The sequence below is a fragment of the Pristiophorus japonicus genome, chromosome 15 (assembly GCF_044704955.1).
Source record: "Pristiophorus japonicus isolate sPriJap1 chromosome 15, sPriJap1.hap1, whole genome shotgun sequence".
NCBI classification, from domain to species: domain Eukaryota; kingdom Metazoa; phylum Chordata; class Chondrichthyes; family Pristiophoridae; genus Pristiophorus; species Pristiophorus japonicus.
Window position 1 is genome coordinate 153,640,027 of NC_091991.1, and position 24,476 is coordinate 153,664,502.

Below are 24,476 nucleotides of genomic sequence, written 5' to 3' on the forward strand. Positions count from 1 at the left end.
GGGTTGGGTGCGGGGAGAGTGTTCCCGGTGTTGGGTGGGTCCGGAGCCAGGGTGGGGGCACGCTCTTGGGATGGGGGATGGGCTGTTTGGGGCTGGGATTGAGAGAGACTTCTTCACTCGGGGAGTTGTTGGCCTGTGGGGTTCCTTGCCGTGGAGAGTTGTTAATGCCAGTTCATTGGATGTGTTCGGGAGGGAGGTCCTTGTGGCTGGACGGGTCGGGGGGGGGGCGGTGTGGAGGGGGCGTGGGGGGGAGGTGCTGGGGTGGGTGATCAGCCATGATCTTGTTGAATGGCGGTGCAGGCTCGAAGGGCCAAATGGCCTACTCCTGCACCTATTTTCTATGTTTCTATGTTTCTATGTTTCTATGTACTGTCTTGGTTTAATTCAAAGCATTATTCTAGATTTTCCTTTAAATGGTCACTACTCGGTTAGCCATGTACAAGGGTTGGTGCTATTCTCTGCATTTCTCCTGTAGTTGTCGTGCGGTGAAGATCATGTCCGTTGTACCCTTAGTAGACGGAATCCGCATTGTGACTCTGGGAGGAGCTTTTCAGCCACAGGGAGAAGGCGGTTCAGGAGGATTCTAGTGATGTCTTTCCCAGTGGTCGACAACAGGGAGATTCCTCTGTAGTTGCTGCAGTTAGACTTGTCTCCTTTTTTAAAGATGGTCATAATTACATCATCTCTGAGATTTTCTGGCATGCTCTCTTCCTTCCAGATATCAGAGATGAGGTCATGCATTCATGCCAATAGTGCAAGATCCTGCAAATCCACTGGGAGGACAGACGCATCAACGTCAGTGTTCTTGATCAGGCCAACATCCCCAGCATCGAAGCACTGATCACATTCGACTAGCTCCGTTGGGTGGTCCACATCGTCCACATGCCCGACAGGAGACTCCCAAAGTAAGCACTCTATTTGGAACTCCCTACACAGCAAGCGAGCTCCAGGTGGGCAGAGGAAATGTTTCAAGAGTACCCTCAAAGCCTCCTTGATAAAGTGCAACATCCCCACTGACACCTGGGAGTCCCTGGCCAAAGACCACCCTAAGTGGTGGAAGAGCATCCGGGAGAGCGCTGAGCACCTCGAGTCTCGTCGCCGAGAGCATGCAGAAAACAAGCGCAGGCAACGGAAGGAGCGTGCGGCAAACCAGACTCCCCACCCACCCTTTCCTTCAACCACTGTCTGTCCCACCTGTGACAGAGACTGTAATTCCCGTATTGGACTGTAGAGTCACCTGAGAACTCACTTTTAGAGTGGAAACAAGTCTTCCTCGATTTCGAGGGACTGCCTATGACGATGATGATTACTCGGTTAGCTCCTCCTCTAAAGGCTGAAAAGTTTTTGAAGTTGTTCTTAATAACTCTATTCTATGATGCTCGGGATCAGCCTGGACACAATACCCTGCACTGTCTCACTCTTCTCTGCATTGTCTCCAAGGCTTAAACATCTCTTTTGTATCTTGGTGACCAGAACTGAACTCAGTAATTACGATGTGCTCTGAATACAGCATTGTACAGTTTAAGTATGTCTGTAAATAAACACTTTTTCATGAAGATAGTCAGCCTTTAAAATATTTTTCTTTAAAAACACCTCTTGCATAAACCAATTAAATTTGCGAATTGCTCTCCTGGATGATATTGACCTCTGAAGTGCTGTTGTGACTGCACCCAACCAGGCGAGTGTTGATCATTCCCATCAAACTCCTAACTTAAGCCTTGTAGCTTTGAGGGTCAGGAGCTAAACAACTTGTCAAAGTACCCATATTGATATTGCTGATCCCGTTAAAATCTGCTCAATCATGACTCCCTTTCCCTCCCCTCCCCACGCAGGATGATGGCAGAGGACTTGGTTCAAGAGGTGTGGGAGAATGGAGTGTTGGGGGAAGTGTTTGGCTTTTTCTTGTTGGAGACAGTCATTGCCTGGTAATTATGTGATCAAAATGATCATAGCATGATCGAGTTCAACATAGTGTTTGAAAGAGAGAAACAGGAAACAGCGACTAAGATTCTAAATTTATATAAGGCTGGCTTAAATGCAATGAGACATACTGTCCACAGTAAACTGGGCAAATCTGTCAATGGAAAAATAACAGAGGATCAGTGGGAGGTGTTCAAAAAAGAATTTAATGTGATACAGAACCAGTTTATAGCCTTAAGGCGTAAGAACTCTACTTGACAAAAAAAACAGCCATGGACATCTAAAGAGGTAAGGTACAACATAAAATGAAATGAAAACACTTAGAAAAAGGAAAATATAGCACAGATCCTGGCGAATGGGAAAGATACAAAGAACAGTAAAGGGTGACATAACAGAAAGTAAGAGTTACAAAAAGGAGTATGAAAAGAAACTTGCAGGGGATATCAACGGCAACACAAAATATTTTTACCATTTATATTAGGAAAAAGAGGGTGGTCCGGAGCAATGTTGAACACTGATAACGGTGATATTGACATTGATAATAAGGAAATGGCGGACACGTTGAATAATTATTTTGTGTCAGTATTTACAATAGAGGAAAAAGATAGCATCCCAAGGAAAGAATCCCAAGGAAACTCCTATTGAATCAGAGATAGGGACTCAACAAAATTAACGTAAGTAAAATAACAGCAATGAAGAAAATAAAGGCACTAATGAGTGGCAAGTCCCCGGGACCAGATGGTTTCCATCCCAGGGTTTTAAAGGAAGTCGGTGAGCACATTGCAGATGTGCTAACTATAACCTTCCAAAATTCTCTCGATTCAGGAACCATTCCTTCAGATTGGAAAATTGCGCATGTCGCTCCGGTATTTAAGAACGGTGAGAGAGGGAAATCAGGGAATTATAGATCAGTTACTAGAGTCTATAATTATGAATAGAATGACTGAACACCTTGAAAATTTTCAATTGAACAGACAGAGCCAGGCTGGATTTGTAAAAGGTAGGTCATGCCTGATGAACCTGATTGAATTTTTTGAGGAGGTGACTAAAGTAGTGGACAGGGGAATGTCTATGGATGTTATTTATATCATCTTCCAGAAGGCATTTGATAAAGTCTCTCCTAAGAGACTGTTAACTAAGGTAGTAGCCCATGGAATTGAAGGCAAATTATTGACCTGGTTAAGAAATTGTCTGAGCGGCAGGAGACAGAGAGTAAGAATAATGGACAGGTGCCCTAATTGGTAAGATGTGACCAGTGGTGTCTCACAGGGATCTGTGTTGGGGCCTTAACTATTCACTGTATTTATTAACGACTTAGATGATGGGATAGAAAACTACATATCCAGATTTGTCAATGACACAAAGATAGGGAGCATTGTAAGTGGTGTAGATGAAAGCATCAAATTACAAAGGGATATTGATAGATTAAATGAATGGGGAAAACTGTGGCAAATGGATTTCAACATAGGCAAATGTGAGGTCATCCACTTTGGACCTAAAAAAGATAGAACAGGGTACTTTCTAAATGGTGAAAAGCTAAAAATTGTGGATGTCCAAAGAGACTTGTTAGTCCAGGTACTTAGATCAGTAAAATGTCATGAACAGGTAGAGAAAATAATCAATAAGGCTAATGCGATGCTGGTCTTTTTATTTAGAGGACTAGAATACAAGGGGGTAGAAGTTATGCTGCAGCTGTACAAAACCCTGGTTAGACCACACCTGGAGTACTGTGAGCTGTTCTGGGCACCGCATCTTAGGAAAGATATATTGGCCTTAGCGGGAGTACAGCATAGGTTTACCAAAATGATACCCGGACTTCAAGAGTTAAGTTATGAGGAGAGATTACACAAACTAGGGTAGTATTTCCTGGAATTTAGAAGGTTAAGATGTGATTTGATCAAAGTTTTCAAGATATTAAGGGTGAAGTGGAAAATGGGAAGGCTTCTCTTCCCACGAGCGGGCCCTCTGATATAAAGGGTCGACGCTCGTCCCAACCCGCGTAGCAGCCCTTGAAGTTATTAGACGGAGACGGATGGCAAGGTATAACGATCTTTAATTACGGACGTCCGGGAACACTTTTCATCACAGCCACCTGTGAATGGAGATGTTCCCCGAATAGCAAAATCATACATCATTTATACATTTCATAGACTCCTTCGCTCCCCGGTATGACCTCCCTCGATCTCTAATTGGGTTACCTTATCAGTAATATTTTGGATTGACAGACCAGGATCTCAAGGCAACCTCAGACCTTAACTGGGATGACCTCATTGGGTTAGAAGTTGCTGATCGTACATGGCGCCTAAAAGTCTGTTTAAAGTCTCTTCACAGAGTGTTATCAATATCTGCTTAGAGTCTTCCATGATGTTTTATTTTGTCGGACTGGATGTATCTTAATGTTATCTAGTGTCCCAGTACATCAATGTTGAATCAGAGGCCTCTGTGTCCTTGGTACTGGAATATGTTAGAATGTGTGAGGTCAGCTGCAGATCTTCTGCCCCTTTTGCTGAGCCGATATAGAAGCCGGCACTTTAAACCTTATTTTGCTTATACCCCTAATGCCAATTTTCTCTTACAAAGGGGAACAGATAGGGTAGATAGAGATAAACTATTTCCGCTGGTTGAGGAGTCTAGGACTAGGGGGCAGAGTTTAAAAATTAGAGCCAAACCTTTCAGGAGTGAAATTAGGAAACACTTCTACAGACAAAGGCCTGAATCTTCCCAGCCTGTGAGTGTGGGTTTGGAGGCTAGCCCGCTGTCAGAATGGCCCTGATTGACAGCTACTCATGATCCTGTTCTGAACCCGCCTCCGTGTCAGTTCCTCAGCTGTTAGGTTTGCATGTGGATTGCAGACTCGACATCAAACGGCAGGCCACTTCATTAAGGTACTTAACAGGTAGTTTAATGCTATTTTAGAGGATTAAAAATAGGCACTTACAATTTTACCAATATTTTGACGGGTTAGCCGTCAATTGGGCAACACGCCAGGTAAGTGGAGTTGGGTTTAGTGACTCTCTATTGCTTTGGCAAGTTGACAGCTGCAGAAGTGGTGTAAAATCTACCATTTCACAGCTGTTTACTTTCCAATGTCAGAAGATGAAGCCTTCAGGATTTGGAAGAAATCTTTGAGCTGTATGCAGGTTGGAAGTGTTTGCTTTGCTTCTGTCATTTCAACTTCATCTGCCATCTATTCCAGCAGCATCGGTGCCCTTGACAAAATCTCACCATGGTCCTCAGAATTCCACCACGCTCAGCCCCAACACCAACATCACCAACAACAAAACCAACGTTCTCCGCAATCACCTGATGCTGTACCGGTCACATGGCATCAGCACCTGACCACATTGCTGCCCGGGAGGCCAAGAATGGCCTCACCATGGCCACATTTACTTCACTTGATGCTGTGTACCCTGGCTGCCTCATGATGCACCACCCCACACTAGGACCATAAATTATCCCTGCAATGCCCCAGCCATTCCTTTCATACTCATCAGCATTGTGCAGGCTACACTTATGTCTGACCATTCATTACAACTCACTAAGCCACTGCCAAAGGTGCACATAAATCTGTCCAAAAACACAAAGAGATTTCAGTGTTTGACAACACATAGTCAGAAAGTCTATATGAACATTGGCTAAAACACCCAAGTGCCTACTTTTGCATTATGTTACATAAGAGCATAAGAAATAAGAGCAGGAGTAGGCCATTTGGCCCTTCGAGCCTGCTCCGCCATTTAATAAGATCATGGCTGATCTGATCATGGACTCAGCTCCACTTCCCTGCCCGCTCCCTATAACCCTTTATTCTCTTATTGCTCAAAAATCTATCTATCTTTGCCTTAAATATATTCAATGACCCAGCCTCCACAGATCTCTGGGGAAGGGAATTGCACAGATTTACAATCCTCAGAGAAGAAATTCCTCCTCATCTCAGTTTTAAATGGGCGGTCCATTATTCTGAGACTATGTCCCCTAGTTTTAGTTTACCCTATGAGTGGAAATATCCTCTCTGCATCTACCTTGTCGAGCCCTCTCATTATCCTATATGTTTTGATAAGATCACCTCTCATTCTTCTGAACTCCAATGAGTATAGGCCCAACCTACTCAACCTATCTTCATAAGTCAACTCCCTCATCTCCGGAATCAACCTAGTGAACTTTCTCTGAACAGCCTCCAATGCAAGTATATCCTTCCTTAAATACAGAGACCAAAACTATATGCAGTAATATAAGTGCAGCCTGATCAATACCCTGTACAGTTGTAGCAGGACTTTTCTGCTTTTATACTTTGTCCCCCTTGCAATAAAGGCCAACATTCCATTGGCCTTCCTGATTACTTGCTGTACCTGCATATTAACTTTTTGTGTTTCATGCACAAGGACCCCAGGTACTGCAGCACTTTGCAATTTTTCTCCATTTAAATTATAAATTGCTTTTCTATTTTTTCTACCAAAATGGATAACATCATATTTTCCCACATTAAACTCCATCTGCCAAATTTTTGCCCACTCATTTAGCCTGTCTATATCCCTTTGCAGATTGTTTTGTGTCCTCCTCACGGTTTGCTTTCTCACCCATCTTTGTATCATCAGCAAACTTGGCTACATTACACTCGGTCCCTTCATCCAAGTCATTAATATAGATTGTAAATAGTTGAGGCCCCAGCACCGATCCCTGAGGCACACCACTAGTCACTATTTGCCATCCAGAAAATGACCCATTTATCCCGACTCTCTGTTTTCTGTTAGTTAGCCAATCCTCTATCCATGCTAATATATTACCCCCAACCCTGTGAACTTTTATCTTGTGCAGTAACCTTTTATGTGGCACCTTATCAAATGCCTTCTGGAAATCCAAATACCCACATCCACTGGTTCCCCCTTATCCACACCGCTCGTTACATCCTCAAAGAACTCGAGCAAATTTGTCAAACATAATTTCCCTTTCATAAAACCATGCTGACTCTGCTTAATTGAATTATGGTATTCCAAATGTCCCGCTACTGCTTCCTTAATAATGGACTCCAGCATTTTCCCAACGACAGATGTTAGGCTAACTGGTCTATAATTTCCTGCTTTCTGTCTGCCTCCTTTTTTTAAGTAGGGGCGTTATATTTGTCGTTTTCCAATCTGCTGGGCCCTCCCAGAATTCAGAGAATTTTGGTAGATTACAACCAATGCAGCCACTATCTCTGCAGTCACTTCTTTTAAGATGCTAGGATGTAAACCATTGGGTGCAGGGGACTTGTCCGTCTTTATTCCCATTATTTTACCGAGTACTACTTCTTTAGTGATTGTGGTTGTATTAAGTTCCTCTCTCCCTTTCGCCCTTTGATTATCCATTATTGGGATTTTTTTAGTGTCTTCTACTGTGAAGGCCATTACAAAATATTTGTTCAATGTCTCTGCCATTTCCCTGTTCCTCATTATTAATTCCCCAGTCTCATCCTCTAGGGGACCAACATTTACTTTAGCCGGTCTTTTCCTTTTTATATACCTGTAGAAACTCTTACTATCTGTTTTTATATTTCGTGCTAGTTTACTTTCATAATCTATCTTCCCTCTCTTTATTATTTTTTTAGTCGTTCTTTGCTGGCTTTTAAAAGTTTCCCAATCCTGAGGCCTCCCACTAGTCTTGGCCATGTTTTCAATTTGATACCATCGCTTATTTCCTTAGTTAGCCACGGATGGTTATCCCTTCTCTTACAGTCGTTCCTTCTCATTGGGATATATTTTTGTTGCAAGTTATGAAATAACTCCTTAAATGTCTGCCACTGCTCATCAACCATTCCACACTTCAACCTATTTTCCCAGTCCATTTTAGTTGTTATGATTGGACTAGGATGAGGGTGAGTGTGAGGATGGCTAGTGAGATGGGGAAATGATAATGTAGATAGAGAGGGATGGGTGGCGGTGGAAGTTAAGTTGATGTGAGTAAGGATGTGCAGGAGTAGGGTAGGGAAGGCAGAGCAATGAGAATGTGATGAATGGCACAGCAGGATGAGATTGAGTGTGGCTTTGCAGTAACGCTTCGTGATCTACTGAGATCATTGAAAGGTTTGTGCCACTGCAACCTGGTGCTCCTGATGACATCCCTGCTAATATCCTGCTGTGCAATGTGCAACCAGACTGCATTGGTCTGCTGGAGAGGTCTCTTCTGCCCATTGGAAGGGAAAAGAACTTACCTGCGTGTTGTGAGTCTCTTCATAATAAGCATATGGAGAGAGTAATGGGAGAACCTGGGCGCAGTCGTGCATCTCAACGCTGTCGAACACTGACAGCACAACTGTCAAAATTAATTTGCGCATGGTCCCTTTAAGGAAACCGGTTGATGACACGTCATCAATTGACGTCATCAGACCCACTTCCTTCAATTGGCTGGAAAACCTACTGGACAGGATTAACAAGCCCAATCAGGGGAAAATCATTTTGGATAGCTAGCTGGTACCAACACAAGCCGGGACGCGCCACGGACCCGCCGAGGTTGGTAAAATCCAGCCCTAAGTTACCCACACAGATGGTGATGGGCCTTGCCCTTGAACTGCTGCGGCTTTTGTGGTGATAGTCTCCCACAATGTTGATTGTTTACAATAGAGTGGTTTAACAGACCACTTCATTAAGGGTCAACCATGTAATGCGAGACTGGACCAGGTAGGGGATTGTAGGTTCCTATCTTTGAAGGATCTTACGGAACCAGTTGACTTTTTACAAGTTTTTTTTTAGAAGCTTACATGTTTATTTTTTGATGCAAGCCTACAAATTGAATTCAACATTTTGACTCACACCCTGTGGTTTGCTGGTTCATGACCATAATCATAAGGTTACTCTACTTTGGCTTCTGACAACCACCACCAGTTCCCTTTCTGTGCGATGTGACTCAAGCCATTGGATGTTTTTTTTTTAGCCCCCTCCCATTGAGCTCAGTTTTGCGAGGACTCTTTGGTGCCATACTCAGTTCAATACTGCCTTGATGTCATGAGAATAACTGCTCTCCTCTGAGTTTGGCTTCCCCATATCCGATAAGCAGCACCAATTTAAAACCCATCTGACAAAACAGCGGAACCGACTATTTTGTGAGATTGAATTATTCTATTAAATTCATAGAATGTGTTCATTGTTTCTGGACTTTAGGTTATTTTCCTGATATTCATTTGAAAAAACATCTGGAATATAATCACGTTCTTCCTCCCACTTTTTGTTTTTCTCTTGCAGTCTACTTGCTTTTGGCTCAGCATTGAAGAATGATCTATCTGATTTTGTTTGCTTTCCTGAGGTTTTTTTCTTTGAGTGTAGATGAAGGGATGGTTTGAAGTGAGAGCATGCCCTGTTGATATTCTGCTGTGAGCCCCGATTCATTTTTTTTAATCGTTTCTTTTTATTCACTGATACAAAACAAATGATAATTTCAAAAACAATTCATTCACCTTTCATTAGTTTATATAAAAACTCAACTCATCAGAACTGAGATAGTGGGGACATACAGCCTGTGTAATACAGTACGTATGGACAATACTTTATAAGTTGTTCCTGAAGGGCCAGTTGTTCAGGAGCAGCAGCAACATTTGTCGGAGGTTTCCCCTTAACACACATCATCATCATTATGGCAATCCCTCGAGTCAAGGATGACTTGCTTCCACATCAAAAAGTTCACAGGTGTTTCAATGAAGGACCTAAAATTCCAGGTCCTGAACTAAATCTTGAAGGGTGGAAGATGCCTGTGCTTGGATTTTTTTAACGTGTGGTGGCCATTGTACCCCAGCCGCCACACGGGCTTGACAGAGCTAGGTCTTGGTCCAGAGGCAAGAATTAACCAAGACGACTGGAGACCAGCTCTGCTGCACGGACCTAGTGCGCACACATATTGCAGTGTGGGCTGGCCCGTGCTGCCCCTGGACCCTTGCCTCTTCTGGGCCCTGAACTTGTGCCTCTCCTGGGCCCCGATCACGTCGCTCTACATTCTTTCGCCGCTCCTGCACCCTGACCTCGCCGCTCCTGCTGTACCTGCCCACACTCCAATCACTGACCTGGACCTTGGTGACGTCCCTCTTCACATGCCGTTGCTCTCCTGCTCCAGCATGTGCTGCTCCCTGCAGTGGTATGCCGCCAATCTCCTCCTTCCGCTCCCTGGCCTGCTCCAATGGTGCTCGCAGGCCGGGGGCCGCTCAGCCTGCTGGGCCAGGCCGCCACGCTGCTCCTTTCGCTCCCCGGCACAACGCAGTCCGTGCATTCTGCAGTTGGAGGAGCAGCAAATTCTCTGGTAGCGTCCAGCTTTGTTGGTGTGACATCGGCAGTTGGAGCAGCTGCAGGTGTTTTCACAGGAACAGGATCCATCCAGGCAGACACAGGGCTTAGAGTCAAACATTTCACTAACTTCTTCCTCAGCTTCGATTCCTCATTGACTCACCGGTTCCCGAACTTGTGCCGTTTGGTGAATGGGAGCCGAGTTTTATGAGGTTGTGATCAGTGGGGAACCAGCTGTAAAACCGGGGAAGGGGTAGGTCGGTCTGGGCAGAATGCACATAGGGCACCGACATAAATATTGGCCAGGACACCGAGGAGAACTCCTCTGCTCTTCTTCGAAATAGTGCCATGGGATCAGTTACACCCGCCTGGGAGAGCTGTTTAACGTCTCATCTGAAAGACGGCACCTCCCACAGTGCAGCACTCCCTCAGTACTGCACTGTAGCATCAGCCTAGATTTTTGTGCTCCAGTTTCTGGAGTGGGCCATGAATACACAACCTTCTGATTCTGAGGCGAGTGTGCTCATCATCATCATCATCATCATCATCATAGGCAGTCCCTTGAAGTGAGGATGACTTGCTTCCATGCCAAAAAGGAATGAGTTCACAGGTGTTTCAATGAAGGACCTAATATTCCAGATCCCGACCTACATCCTGAAGGGTGGAAGATGCCTGTGCGTGGATTTTTTTTAACGTCTGGTGGCCATTGCACACCAGCCCCCATACGGGCTTGACAAAGCTAGGTCTTGGTCCAGTGGGAAGAATTACCCAAGACGACTGGTGACCAGCTCTCCTGCATGGACCTAGTGCGCACACATATCGCAGTGTGGGCTGGCCCGTGCTGCCCCAGGGCCCTCACCTCTTCTTAGCCCCAACTCACGCCTCTCCTGGACCCGAGGGAGCGCCGCACTGTCGGAGAGGCAGTACTGAGGGAGCGGCGCACAGGTACTGAGCAAGGGGATATCGGGGCTGGCTGGCTTGGGGCTGGGAGTTCGGCAGAGAGATCATGGGGCGGGGGGGGGGGTGGTGGGGGGATGGATTGCAGGGTCAGGGTGAGGCCAGTGATTACGGGAGTTGGCAGTGAGGAAGGACTTCAATTTGTTCAAGTCGGAGTTCTGCGCATGCGCCATCTGGTGGCCGGGAATGGTTCTGGACGAAGGGTGGTTCTGGATAAGGAAGTTCTGGATAAGGGAGGCTCAACCTGTACTATGAATGCTAAAGTTTTGTAGATAAATTAGCTAGGGTAAAGGAAGGCAAAGCACCAGGGTCCAATGGGATACATCATAGGATCTCAAGAGACATGAGGGAGGAAATTGCCGAGGCCCTAGTAATTACAGCCCACATTTCCCTGGGGACTTGTGCCATTATAATAGTGCATCTACATCGCAGGGACCCCAGAAGTGTACTACCCACTGAACCACAGCTGACATAGCTCCTGATTCTTTTTTTTTTGGCAGGGCTTGTTGGAGCATGATGGTTAATGACTCCATCGAGTTGTGCTCAGGGGTGGGTCCTTTTGACCCACCCTTCATTCTGAAGAATTAGCAACAGGGGTTTCTTTGGAAAGTGGATTCAGTTGTGAAATATATCTCCTCTTAAGCAGGTTTTATACTGTTGGTAATTTTGATTTATCACTGGCAATATGGGCAGGAAATACATTACAATCTAGTACCACAGTTTTCCCCTTGCCCAGATTTTAAAATCATCATCCTTGTTTTCAAATCCGACACGGCTTTGCCTCTCCCGATCTCTGTAACCTCCTCCAGCCCTACAACCATCCGAGATCTCTGCACTTCTTCAATTCTGGCCTCTTGCGCATCCCTGATTAAAAAAAATTTTTATTCATTTTTGGGATGTGGGTGTCGCTGGCAAGGCCAGCATTTATTGCCCATCCCTAATTGCCCCTGAGTAGGTGGTGGTGAGCCGCCTTCTTGAACCGCTGCAGTCCGTGTGTGGAAGGTGCTCCCAGAGTGCTGTGAGGGAGGGAGTTCCAGGATTTTGACCCAGTGACGATGAAGGCACGGTGATATATTTCCAAGTCAGGATGGTGTGTGACTTGGAGGGGAACTTGCGGGTGATGGTGCTCTCATGTGTCTGCTGGCCTTGTCCTTCTAGGTGGTAGAGGTCGCGGTTTGGGAGGTGCTGTCGAAGAAGCCTTGGTGAGTTGCTGCTGTGCAACATGTAGATGGTGCACACTGCAGCCACAGTGTAGCGGTGGTGGAGGAAATGAATGTTGAAGGTGGTGGATGGGGGTGCCAATCAAGCGGGCTACTTTGTTCTGGATGCTGTTGAGCTTCTTGAGTGTTGTTGGAGCTGCACTCATCCAGGCAAGTGGAGAGTATTCCATCATATTCCTGACTTATGCCTTGTAGATGGTGGAAAGACTTTGGAGAGTCAGGAGGTGAGACACTCACCGCAGAATGCAGCCTCTGACCTGCTCCTGTATCCACAGTATTTATGTGGCTGATCCAGTTAAGTTTCTGGTTAATGGAGAGCCCCAGGATGTTGATGTAGGGGGATTTGATGATGGTAATGCCGTTGAATGTCAAGGGGCAGTGGTTAGACACTCACCTGTTGGAGATAGTCATTTCCTGGCACTTGTGTGGCGTGAAGCTACTTGACACTTAGCAACCTAAGTCTGAAAGTTGTCCAAGTCTTGTTGCATGAATTGCTTCATTTTCTGAGGAATTGCAAATGGAACTGAATACTGTGCAATCATCAATGAACGTCCTCACTTATGATGGAGGGAAGGTTATCGATGAAGCAGCTGAGGATGTTTGGGCCTAGGACACTGGCCTGAGAAGCTGTTGCAACGATGTCCTGGGCTGAGATGAATCATAGAATCACAGAAATTTACACACAGAAGGCCAATCAGTCCATTGTTTCCGTGCCGGCCGAAAAAGAGCTATCCAGCCTAATCTCACTTTCCAGCTCTTGGTCCGTAGCTTTGTAAGTTACGGCACTTAAAGTGCATATCCAAGTACTTTTTAAATGTGGTGAGGGTTTCTGCCTCTACTGCCCTTTCAGGCAGTGAGTTCCAGACCCCCTCCACTCTCTGGATGAAAAAAGTTCTCCTCAACTCCACTCTAATCCTTCTACCAAGGCCTCCAACAACCACAACTATCTTCCATTGTGCTAGGTTTGATTCCAGCCACTGAAGAGTTTTCCCCCTGATCGCCATGGAGTTCAATTTTACTCAGACTCTTTGGAGCCACAGTCGATCAAATGCTGCCCTAATGCCAAGAACAGTCACTCTCACCTCACCACTTCACCATCGGTGGCCGTACCTTCTGCTGCCAAGGCCCTAAGCTCTGGAATTGCCTCCCTAAACCTCGCTACCTCTCTCTGCTCCTTTAAGACCTTCACTAAAACTTATCTCTTTGACCGAGCTTTTGGCCATCTGTCTTAATATCTCCTTATATGGCAAGTTTTGTTTGCTAATACTCCTATGAAGCACCTTGGGACATTTTACTATGTAAAAGGTGCTATATAAATGAAAGTTGGTGTAAATATGTAATCAATCCCTTCTCGTTGAATGCTACAATGTCTCAGTAATTGCTAATTATTGCTGCAGTTGTGAAAGGGAGCATGCATTATATTGATGACGTCACTCTCCGCTGCTGTCGTCCTCCTGCACCAGCTCGCGCTGCACCTTGCAGTGGCCTCCACGCTGCTCCTGGGCCACCGCTCCTTTTATGGCCCCGACCTGCCGCTAGTGTTCTCACGCAGGTCCAGGTTAGTGATTGGAGCGTGGGCACATAAAGCAGGAGCGGCAAAAGATTGTGGAGGGATGTGATCGGGGCCTAGGAGAGGCGAGAGTTCGGGGCCAGGGGCCCAGGGGCAGCACGGGCCAGCTCACACTATAATATGTGTGCGCACTAGGTCGGTGCAGCAGAGCAGGTCTCCAGTCATCTTGGGTAATCCCTTGCCACTGGACCAAGACCTAGCTCTGTCAAGCCCGTGTGGTGGCTGGTGTGCAGTGGCCACCACACGTTAAAAACATCCACGCACAGTCATCTTCCACCCTTCAGGATGTAGTTCAGGATCTGGAATATTAGGTCCTTCATTGAAACATCTGTGAACTCATCCTTTTTTGGCGTGGAAGCAAGTCATCCTATGATGATGATGATGATGCATTATATTATTACCTGGTGGAAAATCAAAATACCGCCAGCATTCACAGGGTTCCTGCTTACTGACTAACGAAAAATAACTCAGCTCTTTCGGATTCTTAATTTTAATCCATATACTGAATAACCTGACAATCACATTATTACAATTATTATTGAAGGCGTCGGACAATAAAATTGATAGTTCCTTTTTATTTTTATAAAAACACTGTTGGGCTATGAAGATAAGTCAACGGGGCCGAAATTCAGGGTCTCAGAAAGACCCGTTTCTGTCTGTTTGCGGCGGCCATGCGTTGGAATCCCATGGCCGCTACTTTGGGGTCAACTGGCCGACCCAACCCAAATTCAGGTCGGGAATTTTTCGGCCTGGTCACCATCCTGCCTGATGCTGATGACCGCCGCAAGTGCGTCATCAGAATATGGAATGCTGCTTTTACTCACCATAAAAATTTACCGACCTAAATTCAGCTCCATCCTTCAATCCCCCGCCATGCGGTGCCCCCGACAGGTTTTTCTGTCAGTACTCCTTTTCCGCGGCTTGGCAGTGCAGCGGCGCTTAAAGGGGAGGGCCTACTGTCGCGGCCGCCATGTTGTTATTTTTGCCGGCCGACTTTTCGATCGGCCGGCAAGACAGTGCCCCTGGGTTTGGCCGGGCCATCACTGGGTAGCCTGGCACCCCCTTCTTGGGTGTCAGGCCGCTGGCCCGGCCGAAACCCTCCCTGGTGGCCCAGTGACCGAAGATTAAAAACTGACAGATGCTCTCCCCTTTAACAGAGGGGAGGGAGCGTTTTGACGCACATGCGCTGTGATGTCATCACTACTCCACCGCTGATTGACCGCGGCGAAGTCCTGATCCCATCCCAAATTCAGCTCCTTCCTGTCTATGTCCCGCCCCCACTATGACCGATTTCTGTTGGGACTTTGAAAAAAATTCATTGGACCGCATCATGGATCCTAGCGGTAAGTACAACTGAAAAAAAATCATAGATGCACCAGCTTTCTTAGCTTTCTTGTGCTTTTGAATTTCGGCCCCAACAGGTCTAATCATGATACTTTGTACATTTCATATTTATTCCAACAATATATCATTTTGGAATCGAATGCTGAGCTGACATTATAGAACTGGTGTTAAAAAAAATCAAACAGGATCAAAGAAGTGTGTGGACTCTACTATAATTCATCTTAATTAGTGAATTTTATTATTGGAACCTTTGGAATCTTGAATTACTGATCTAAACGTATGTATTATATTACAGAAATAAGAACAAAAAGCCAGTTAAGGGATGATGCACAAAATTTGAAATAGAAAGAACGTTGAAAAATGATAAATTCTTCCTCTAGCCTGTTTTTAAAGGGCGTGAGGCAGATTGACAAGTACATTGAATATATCAGTTCCAGTCTGCCTTGAGTTTTTTGAAAGCACAGTCGATGAATAAATGTATCATTTTTGCAGTCTTCTTTTGTGGCCTGGCTGGATTTTCTGATTTCTACAAAGTTCGATGGCTTGAAACCATTCTGATGTGGCAGCAGCCAACCGGTTGCTTTGGAATATCTCGTGAGTTGATTCATTTTAAACAGTGAATATTAATCAATGCTACAGATAATGCACTGTTCAGATATGTCTGATAAGTTGTTTTAACAAGGTCACATTTTTTAGTAACAGTACAGAAACAGGCCATTCGGCCTAACCAGTCCATATTGATGTTTAGCGTCCACATGAGCAAATAGTCCGAATTATATGTGCCCACCCTGTTCCTCGATCCCGATATATAGCAAAGTATTTTTTTTGTCAAACCTTGTTACAGTTTGTTCGAGCCACTTCATTGGATTCAGCTCTGAGATGTAACATATTAATGTACTAATTTGCTGCACCACAAGAGAGCTAGGTTGCCTGAGGTCCCTCACACAATGGCTCCGCTAACTTACAGGGAGGCGTGGAGGGAGAGGGAAAGTTTAGCAGTCAGGAACCTAGAACCACAGGTTTCCCTCAGGTGCTGCCGAATTTAACGGCAACACCTGATTTTTGGACTCTGCTTCCTGGCTGCAGCCAACCAGATTGAGAGGCTGGCTGGCCGTCGAGCGATTTGGCCTGAGGCACCAAACCACATCCAGCAACTCAAGAGGAAGGAGGGGGGGCGGGCGCGGTGGGGTGGTGGTTGGGGGCAGTAGCATGGGGGGCATCAGTGGGGCTGCCCTGTGACATCAAGGGTCAGAGAAGGACATCGATGGGGGGAGGACCCAGAGTATTTGAAGATCGTGGGGAGGGGGAGGATACTTGCGGCAGGAGCCTGGAGAGCTCGAGGTTCAGGGGGAGGACATCGATGAGGGGACCAGAAAGATGGAGGGTCAGGGGGTCATCGGTCGGGGGGCCGAGAGATCGAGGATCGGGTTTGACTTGGTGGGAGGACCTGGAGAAATCCAGGATTGGGGGGGGGGGGGGATATTTGTAGGGGGGCCCAGGGAGCTCGAAGGTGAGACGAGGACGTAGGTGGGGAGCCTCGCGATGCCGAGGGTCGGAGAAGGAGGACATCAGTGGGACCTGGAGAGATTGAGGGTCGGGTGGCGGGGGAGGATATCAATGCAATCTGAACTCCAGTATTTAAAGGGCCAATCCGAAGATGGAACAGTCCTTCTGTATAAGACAGCAACTTACACATCCTTCCTCAACCTAGTGTACTGTATTCACCATTCACTTCATTGGGGAAGCCAAACGCAGATCGAGTGATTGTGTCTGCAAGAACAACCTCGTGTTCCTTGTCGCTTACTATTTCAATTCTCCGACCCACTCCAACTCTGACCTTTCCATCTTTGGCCCTCTACACTGTTCCAATGAGGCTCGAGGAGCAGCATTGCATATTTCTACTAGGCACTTTGCAGCCCTCGGGCCTCAACATTGACTTCAACTTCAGACCCTAACTCAAACTTCCATTTTCTTTCTGGTAGGTGCTGACAATGCAGGATGGTTGTGTAGGTGTTTCTGGGGATAGGGGGAGGAAGTGCATTGGTACTTGGGGTAGTGATCTTCCATTTAGACACTACGGGGCCGAAATTCAGCGTCTCAGTAAGACCCGTTACTGCCCGTTTGTGGCGGCCATGCAGCAGAATCCCGTGGCCGCCGCTTTGTGGTCAACTGACCGCCCTGACCCAAATTCAGGTTGGGGATTTTTGGGCCTGTACCCAGTTCCGCCCTGCTGCTGATGACCGCCGCAAGCACGTCATCAAAACACGCACTCCAGCTCTCCTGCAGCTGCAGAATACACCGACCCAAATTCATTGGAAAAAACTGTTGCTCCATCGCGCGGTGCCCCCGACAGCTTTCCCTGTCGGTGCACCTTCTCCTGACTGCGCGCGGCCCGGCAGCGCGGTGGCCCTTCAAGGGGAGGGCGCACTGCCGCGGCCACCACGTCTTTATTTTGGCCGGCAGACTTCCCGATTGGCCGGCAAAATAGTGCCCATGGGTTCGGCCGGGCTACCAACGGGAAAGCTGGCACCCCCTCTTAGGTGCCAGGCCGCTGGCCCGGCCAAAGCCCTCCCTGGTGGCCCAGTGGCCGAAGTTATCAAATGCCCGATTCTCTCCCCGTTAATGGAAGGGAGAGCGCGTGGTGACGCACACGCGCTGTGACATCACCACCGCAGCGGCGGAGACTCGATCCCGCCCCAACTTCCGCCCCTCAGCAGGACTTGCCGCCATACCTCCGCCCCCATTATGACCGACTTGCAGTCCAACGTAAAAAAATACGAAGTGCCAAAAATCAACGGAAAGGCCGCCTCAACGATCCCGGTGGAAAAAACCGTAAAGAAAAAGGCAGATGCGCCAGCTTTCTGGCGGCCCTGAATTTCGGCCCCTACTAGTGATGTGGTCTGCACCTTTGGTGTTGACTTGCGTTTTTCCTTCCAGCCTGGCCACTAGAACCTGCTGGTGTTACCCTTTCTAATTATCCCCACTCTGTGTTTCATTATATGTCTTTTATTACTCTCATTATACCTCCTTTTGCTCCTAATATAACAGCTGCAATTCTCTTCTCGACCCAAACACTTCACAGATCATTTTATGTAGTTTCCTGTGTGTGTTTTTATTCCCCTCCCCCCCCCCACCTTTCCCTTCTGCTCCTGTTAAATTGATGTCCATCTGCAGCTTTTGCCAGTCCTGAGGAAGGATCCAAGACCTGAAATGTCAACTTCTGTTTTTCTGTGGATGCTGCCAGACCGGCTGAGTAGTTGCAGCTTTTTCTGCTTCTATTTCCAGGTTTGCAGCATTTGCAATATTTTGTTTCACATATCCTCGAATAGTTCCGTTGCAAACAGTGAGGGATGCAACTTCCTATCAACCTGAGAGGCACACAGAATATTCCCGACCCTGCCTATCTATCCATTGGCACGATTTCCCAGGGTTGGACAGATCCAGAGCAATTCTCGGCCTGGCTTAAAATCTCACTTCCCCTCTTATGCCATTAGAAATGGAGGTGCCGTGAGATTCTTGACTGCTACATTTCAGGGGTTAAAGTATATACATTTAAAAATTATAATATTTTTTTAAATTTGAAGTTGAACTCATTTAAAATCATATGGTGCCACAATTGTCCTCTTTTGCAATATTGTAAGGATTCTGACACAACTTATGCCTTGTATTTTATTTGAACTTAGGCAATTCTACATATCTACCAATGGAAAAACTATATGCGATCACACAGCACAAGCGAGTAAAGAGAAGAGATAGGACTTTGAAAGGTAAAATATTTACATTTTTTAATGTTTGTTGCAGTGGCTGTTAGTGAGATTTTATATTACAAACGTACTGAGTGGTTGACTAGTAGAACCATGAATAAAGGACAAATGCATGTCAATGTTTGGTGATAAATCTCAATGTTTTTTGATTTACAAAAGTCTCATTGGAAGAAAGTAAATTACTGACCCAAATAAAAATAATGTTGTCAATCCGTTCCAGTGGTTCTTGGAGCCTAAATTTCCAGTAGTGATAGTACGGTCAATGCTTTTTAACCTTTGTTAAATACGCAACAAACACAGCATATGATGAAATAATGATCATGATCTCTTTTAATACTATTTTCTACAAATCCCCTGGGAGAACAGATGCACCAACATTAGTGTCCTTGACCAGGCCAACATCCGCAGCATGGAAGCACTGACCACACTTGATCAGCTCCGCTGGGCGGGCCACATTGTCCGCATACCAGACACAAGACTCCCAAAGCAAGCGCTCTACTCGGAACTCCTTCACGGCAAACGAGCCAAAGGTGGGCAGAGGAAACATTACAAGGACACCCTCAAAGCCTCCCTGATAAAGTGCAACATCCCCACTGACACCTGGGAGTCCCTGGCCAAAGACCACCATAAGTGGAGGAAGTGCATCTGGGAGGGTGCTGAGCACCTCGAGTCTCATCGGTGAGAGCATGCAGAAATCAAGCGCAGGCAGCAGAAAAAGCGTGCGGCAAACCAGACTCCCCACCCTTTCCCTCAACAACTATCTATCCCACCTGTGACAGGGACTGTGGTTCTCGTATTGGACTATTCAGCCACTTAAGGACTTATTTTAAGAGTGGAAGCAAGTCTTCCTCAATTCCAAGGGACTGCCTATGAAGATGATTTCAACATTCCAGTAAAGAAAATTATATGTCCTTACTATACAGTATAAATACACACGAGACCCATACTTGGGAGAAGGTCACTCTATGACCAGTTACCTTTATTACCAAGACCTCAAGTGATGAAAGTGGGTGGAACTTCCCCGTTTATACCTGAAAGTCCAGGTTAGGAGTGTCTCCCACAAGTTCACCCCGTTGTGGTCAATGTTCTCAAGGTGTACAACTTAGGTCAGCTTATACATGGGTTACAATGATAGTTGAATACATGACATCACCTCCCTCCCAAAGTCTTATTGGGATCACAGGTTAAGTCTCTCTGGTTGTTTACGCTCCCTTGTAGAGCGCCTGAGTTGGGGCTCCGGTTGTTGGGCGCTGGCCTGAGTGTCTGCTGTTTGCAGTGACTCAGGCCTGTCCGGACTGCCCACAGTGACTGGGCTCTCCTCCACTTGGTTCTGGTGTTCGGTCACCTGTGATGGAGTAAACTCTACGTCGTGTTCTTCCTCTGCTTCTTCTATGGGGTTGCTGAACCTCCTTTTAGTTTGATCCACATATTTCCCTCAGATTTGTCCATCGGTAAGTATAACTACCAAAACCTATTCCCCTCTTTGGCAATCACAGTGCCTGCAAGCCATTTGGGCCCTGCAGCGTAATTAAGGACAAAAACAGGGTCGTTGACATCAGTGCATCGCTCCCTCGCATTCCTGTCATGGTAGTGACATTGTGACTGACGCCTGCTCCCATCAATTTCTTTCATAGTAGGGTGTATAAGGGATAACCTGGTTTTGAGCGTCCTTTTCATTAGCAGCTCTGCAGGTGGAACCCCTGTGAGCGAGTGTGGTCGGGATCTATTGGCCAACAGGAGGCATGATAAGCGGCTTTGTAGGGAACCCCCTTGGATTCTGAGCATCCCCTGTTGATTATCTGCACTGCTCGTTCCGCCTGGCCGTTTGAGACCGGCTTGAACGGTGCTGTTCTGACATGGTTGATTCCATTGCCTGCCATGAAGTCCTGGAATTCAGTGCTTGTGAAGCACGGGCCATTGTCGCTGACCAAGACATCTGGTAGACCATGGGTGGCGAACATTGCCTGTAGAATTTCTATCGTGGCAGAGGATGTGCTTGAATTTAAAATGGCACACTCAATCCATTTGGAGGAGGCGTCTACTACAACCAAAAGCATTTTTCCCATGAAAGGACCTGTGTAGTCCACATGGATGTGTGACCATGGCTTAGCAGGCCAGGACCAGGGGCTAAGGGGGGCTTCCCTGGGTGCGTTGCCCAGCTGAGCACACGTGTTGCACCTGCGAACACAAAGTTCCAGGTCTGCATCTATCCCTGGCCACCAAACGTGTGACCTGGCAATTGCCTTCATCATGACAATGCCCGGGTGCTCATTGTGAAGTTCTCTGATAAACACCTCTCTGCCCATCTGGGGCATGACTACTTGGTTTCCCCACAGTAGGCAATCAGCCTGAATTGAGAGTTCATCCTTGCACCTATGAAACAGTTTAAATTCCTCAGGGCATGCCCCATACGTGGCTGCCCAGTCCCCATTCAGGACACATTTCTTAACTAAAGACAGTAGCGGGTCTTTATTTGTCCAGACTTAAATCTGACGGGCTGTCACAGGTGAGCCTTCGCTTTCGAAAGCTTCAACAGCCATGACCATCTCAGCATCATGCTCGGTTGCCCCCTCAGTGGTGGCTAGTGGGAGCCTGCTGAGTGCGTCGGCGCAGTTTTCAGTGCCTGGTCTGTGCCGAATTGTGTAGTCATAGGCGGCTAACGTGAGTGCCCACCTCTGTATGCGGGCCGATGGATTCGCATTTATAGCCTTGTTGTCGGCCAAAAGGGATGTTAGGGGTTTGTGATCCGTCTCCAGCTCAAATTTCCTGCCAAACAGGTACTGGTGCATTTTTTATAACTGCATATACACATGCCAGCGCTTCCTTTTCTACCATCCCATAGCCCCTTTCTGCCTGGGACAGACTTTTGGAGGCAAAAACTACCGGCTGTAACTGACCATTGGCATTCGCATGCTGCAACACACACCCGACCCCATAGAACGACGCATCACACGTTAAAACAAGTTTCTTACACGGGTCATATAACGTTAACAGTTTGTTGGAGCATAACAAATTGCGTGCTCTCTCAAAGGCCCTTTCCTGGCTGTCCCCCCAGACCCAATTGCGACTTTTCCATAGGAACACATGTAGCGGCTCTAACAGCGTGCTCAATTTGGGAAGAAAGTTACCAAAATAGTTCAGGAGCCCCAGGAATGAACGCAACTCCGTCGTGTTACGGGGTCTGGGTGCTCTCTGGATCACTTCGGTTTTGGACGCAGTAGGTCTGATCCCGTCTGCTGCTACCCTCCTCCCCAGGAATTCTACCTCTTAGCTAAGAAGACACACTTCGCCTTTATCAGTCGCAGCGCTACCCGGTCCAGGCTGCGTAGCACTTCCTCCAGGTTATGGAGGTGTTCTTCAGTATCGCGACCCGTGATGAGGATGTCATCCTGAAAAATCACCGTCCTTGGAACTTGAGGAGGCTTTCCATATTTCGCTGAAAGATCGCGGCGACCGAATGAATCCCGAATGGACATCTGTTATACTCAAACAACCCCTTGTGTGTCGTGATGGTGGTCAGCTTCTTCGACTCACTCGCCAGCTCCTGGGTCATGTAAGCTGAGGTCAGGTCCAATTTTGAAAAAAGAAAGCCACCGGATAGCGTTGCAAAGAGGTCCCCCGCTCTCGGTAGCGGGTACTGGTCTTGGAGTGACACCCGATTGCTGGTGGCCTTGTAATCGCCACATATCCTGATCGACCTATCCGCCTTGAGCACCGGCACGATCGGGCTCGCCCAGTCACTGAATTTGACTGGCGAGATGATGCCTTCCCTCAGCAGGCAGTCCAATTCGCATTCTATCTTTTCCCGCATCACGTACGGCATCGCTCTGGCCTTGTGGTGTACTGGCCTGGCGTCCGGGTTTATGTGAATCACTACCTTGGCCCCCATGAAAGTGCCGATTCCGGGTTGAAATAATGAGTCAAATTTGTCAAGGACCTGTGAGCATGATACTCGCTCCACAGAAGAAATTGCATTGACATCGCTCCATTTCCAGTTTATGACAGCAAGCCAACTCTTCCCCAGTAGTGCGGGACCATCCCCCGGGATAATCCAGAGTGGCAACCTGTTCTCTGAATCTTTGTGGGTCACGACTACCGTGCTGCTGCCTAGCACCGGAATGATCTCCTTTGTATATGTCCGTAGCTGTGCGTCAATCGGCAATAATTTTGGCCTCCTGGCCTTGGACACCCACAACTTGTTGAACTGTTTGATACTCATGAGGGACTGGCTGGCCCCCGTGTCTAGCTCCATTAACACTGGGATGCCATTGAGGAGCACTTTCATCATTATCGGTGGCGTCCTGGTATATGAACTGTATATGTGCTCCACATGAACTCGCTGAACTTCAGCTTCCAGCGATTTCCCCCAGTATTCATTTGGCCTCGTAGGGCTTACATCGGGCCCGTCCTCCTCGTACATCAACCTGGCTGCAGGCTTCCTGCACAAACGTGCCAAGTGCCTGCTGACGTTGCAGTTTCTGCAGGTATATTGCTGATACCTGATAGCTCTGGCTGGGTGTTTGCCTCCACACCTCCAGCATAAGCTGGAGGCCCCGTTGTTAGAAACAAAAGATCCATTACCAGTCGATCGTCTCTGACTGTCTCTGTAACTGTCCTTAAGCGCACCATTAACAGGTGTTGATGGCCCCATTACTGGCTGCATTGTTCATTGCGGTGGCATGAATCGCCGTTCAGCTAGCCATTGTCTCTGTTGAATTCCCCCTTTAGGTTCGACTACATGCTGGGGCATGTCCAATTTCCCTTGTCTGCCTAGAGAACTGTGTGCTGCGTTAGCAATGTTGGCTCCTTGTTTGTTTGCCGCATTTGAGCCAAGATTTTTGTCATACATCATTCTGATCTCTTCCTCCCCTGAGATAAATGTCTGGGCTATCAGAGCCGCCGCTTCCAAGGTCAAGTCTTTGGTCTCAATCAGTTTCCTGAAAACCCCAGCGTGCCCGATGCCCTCAATAAAAAAGTTTCGCAGCATCTCTGCTCTGCATGCATCTGGGAATTTACATAGGCTCGCCAGTCGCCGGAGGTCTGCCACGAAGTCTGGAACACTTTGCCCTTCTCGCCGCCGGTGCGTGCTGCTCGCCGGTTTAAGGTGTTCCTCGATCAACTTACTGAGCTCTTCAAATGTCTTGTCCGCCGGCTTCTCTGGCACTAGAAGGTCCTTCATCAGGGAGTACGTTCTGGATCCACAAACTGTCAGGAGATGAGCTCTGCGTTTGTCGGCCGAATCCTGTCCCAACCATTCCTTAGTGACAAAACTTTGCTGTAGTCTCTCAATAAAGTCGTCCCAATCATCACCAACACAGTACCTCTCTTCTGTGCTGCTAGTGGCCATGCTCGCGAGGTTTAAATCCCAGTTTCTCGTCGCCAATGATATGTCCTTACTATACAGTATAAATGCACACGAGGCCCATACTTGAGAGAAGGTCACTCTGTGACCAGTTACCTT

The 24,476-nt window shown here is 47.1% G+C and overlaps 1 protein-coding gene across 1 annotated transcript in view; it reads left to right on the plus strand.

Moving 5' to 3' along the window:
- The window catches only part of c15h16orf89 (chromosome 15 C16orf89 homolog), a 75,386-nt gene that overhangs the window by 33,807 nt on the left and 17,103 nt on the right, over positions 1 to 24,476 (plus strand). Inside the window, exons 6-7 of the mRNA XM_070901147.1 lie at positions 15,744 to 15,845; positions 18,935 to 19,018. Of these exons, the coding sequence (XP_070757248.1) occupies positions 15,744 to 15,845; positions 18,935 to 19,018 (186 nt within the window). The remainder of the gene's footprint in view (positions 1 to 15,743; positions 15,846 to 18,934; positions 19,019 to 24,476) is intronic.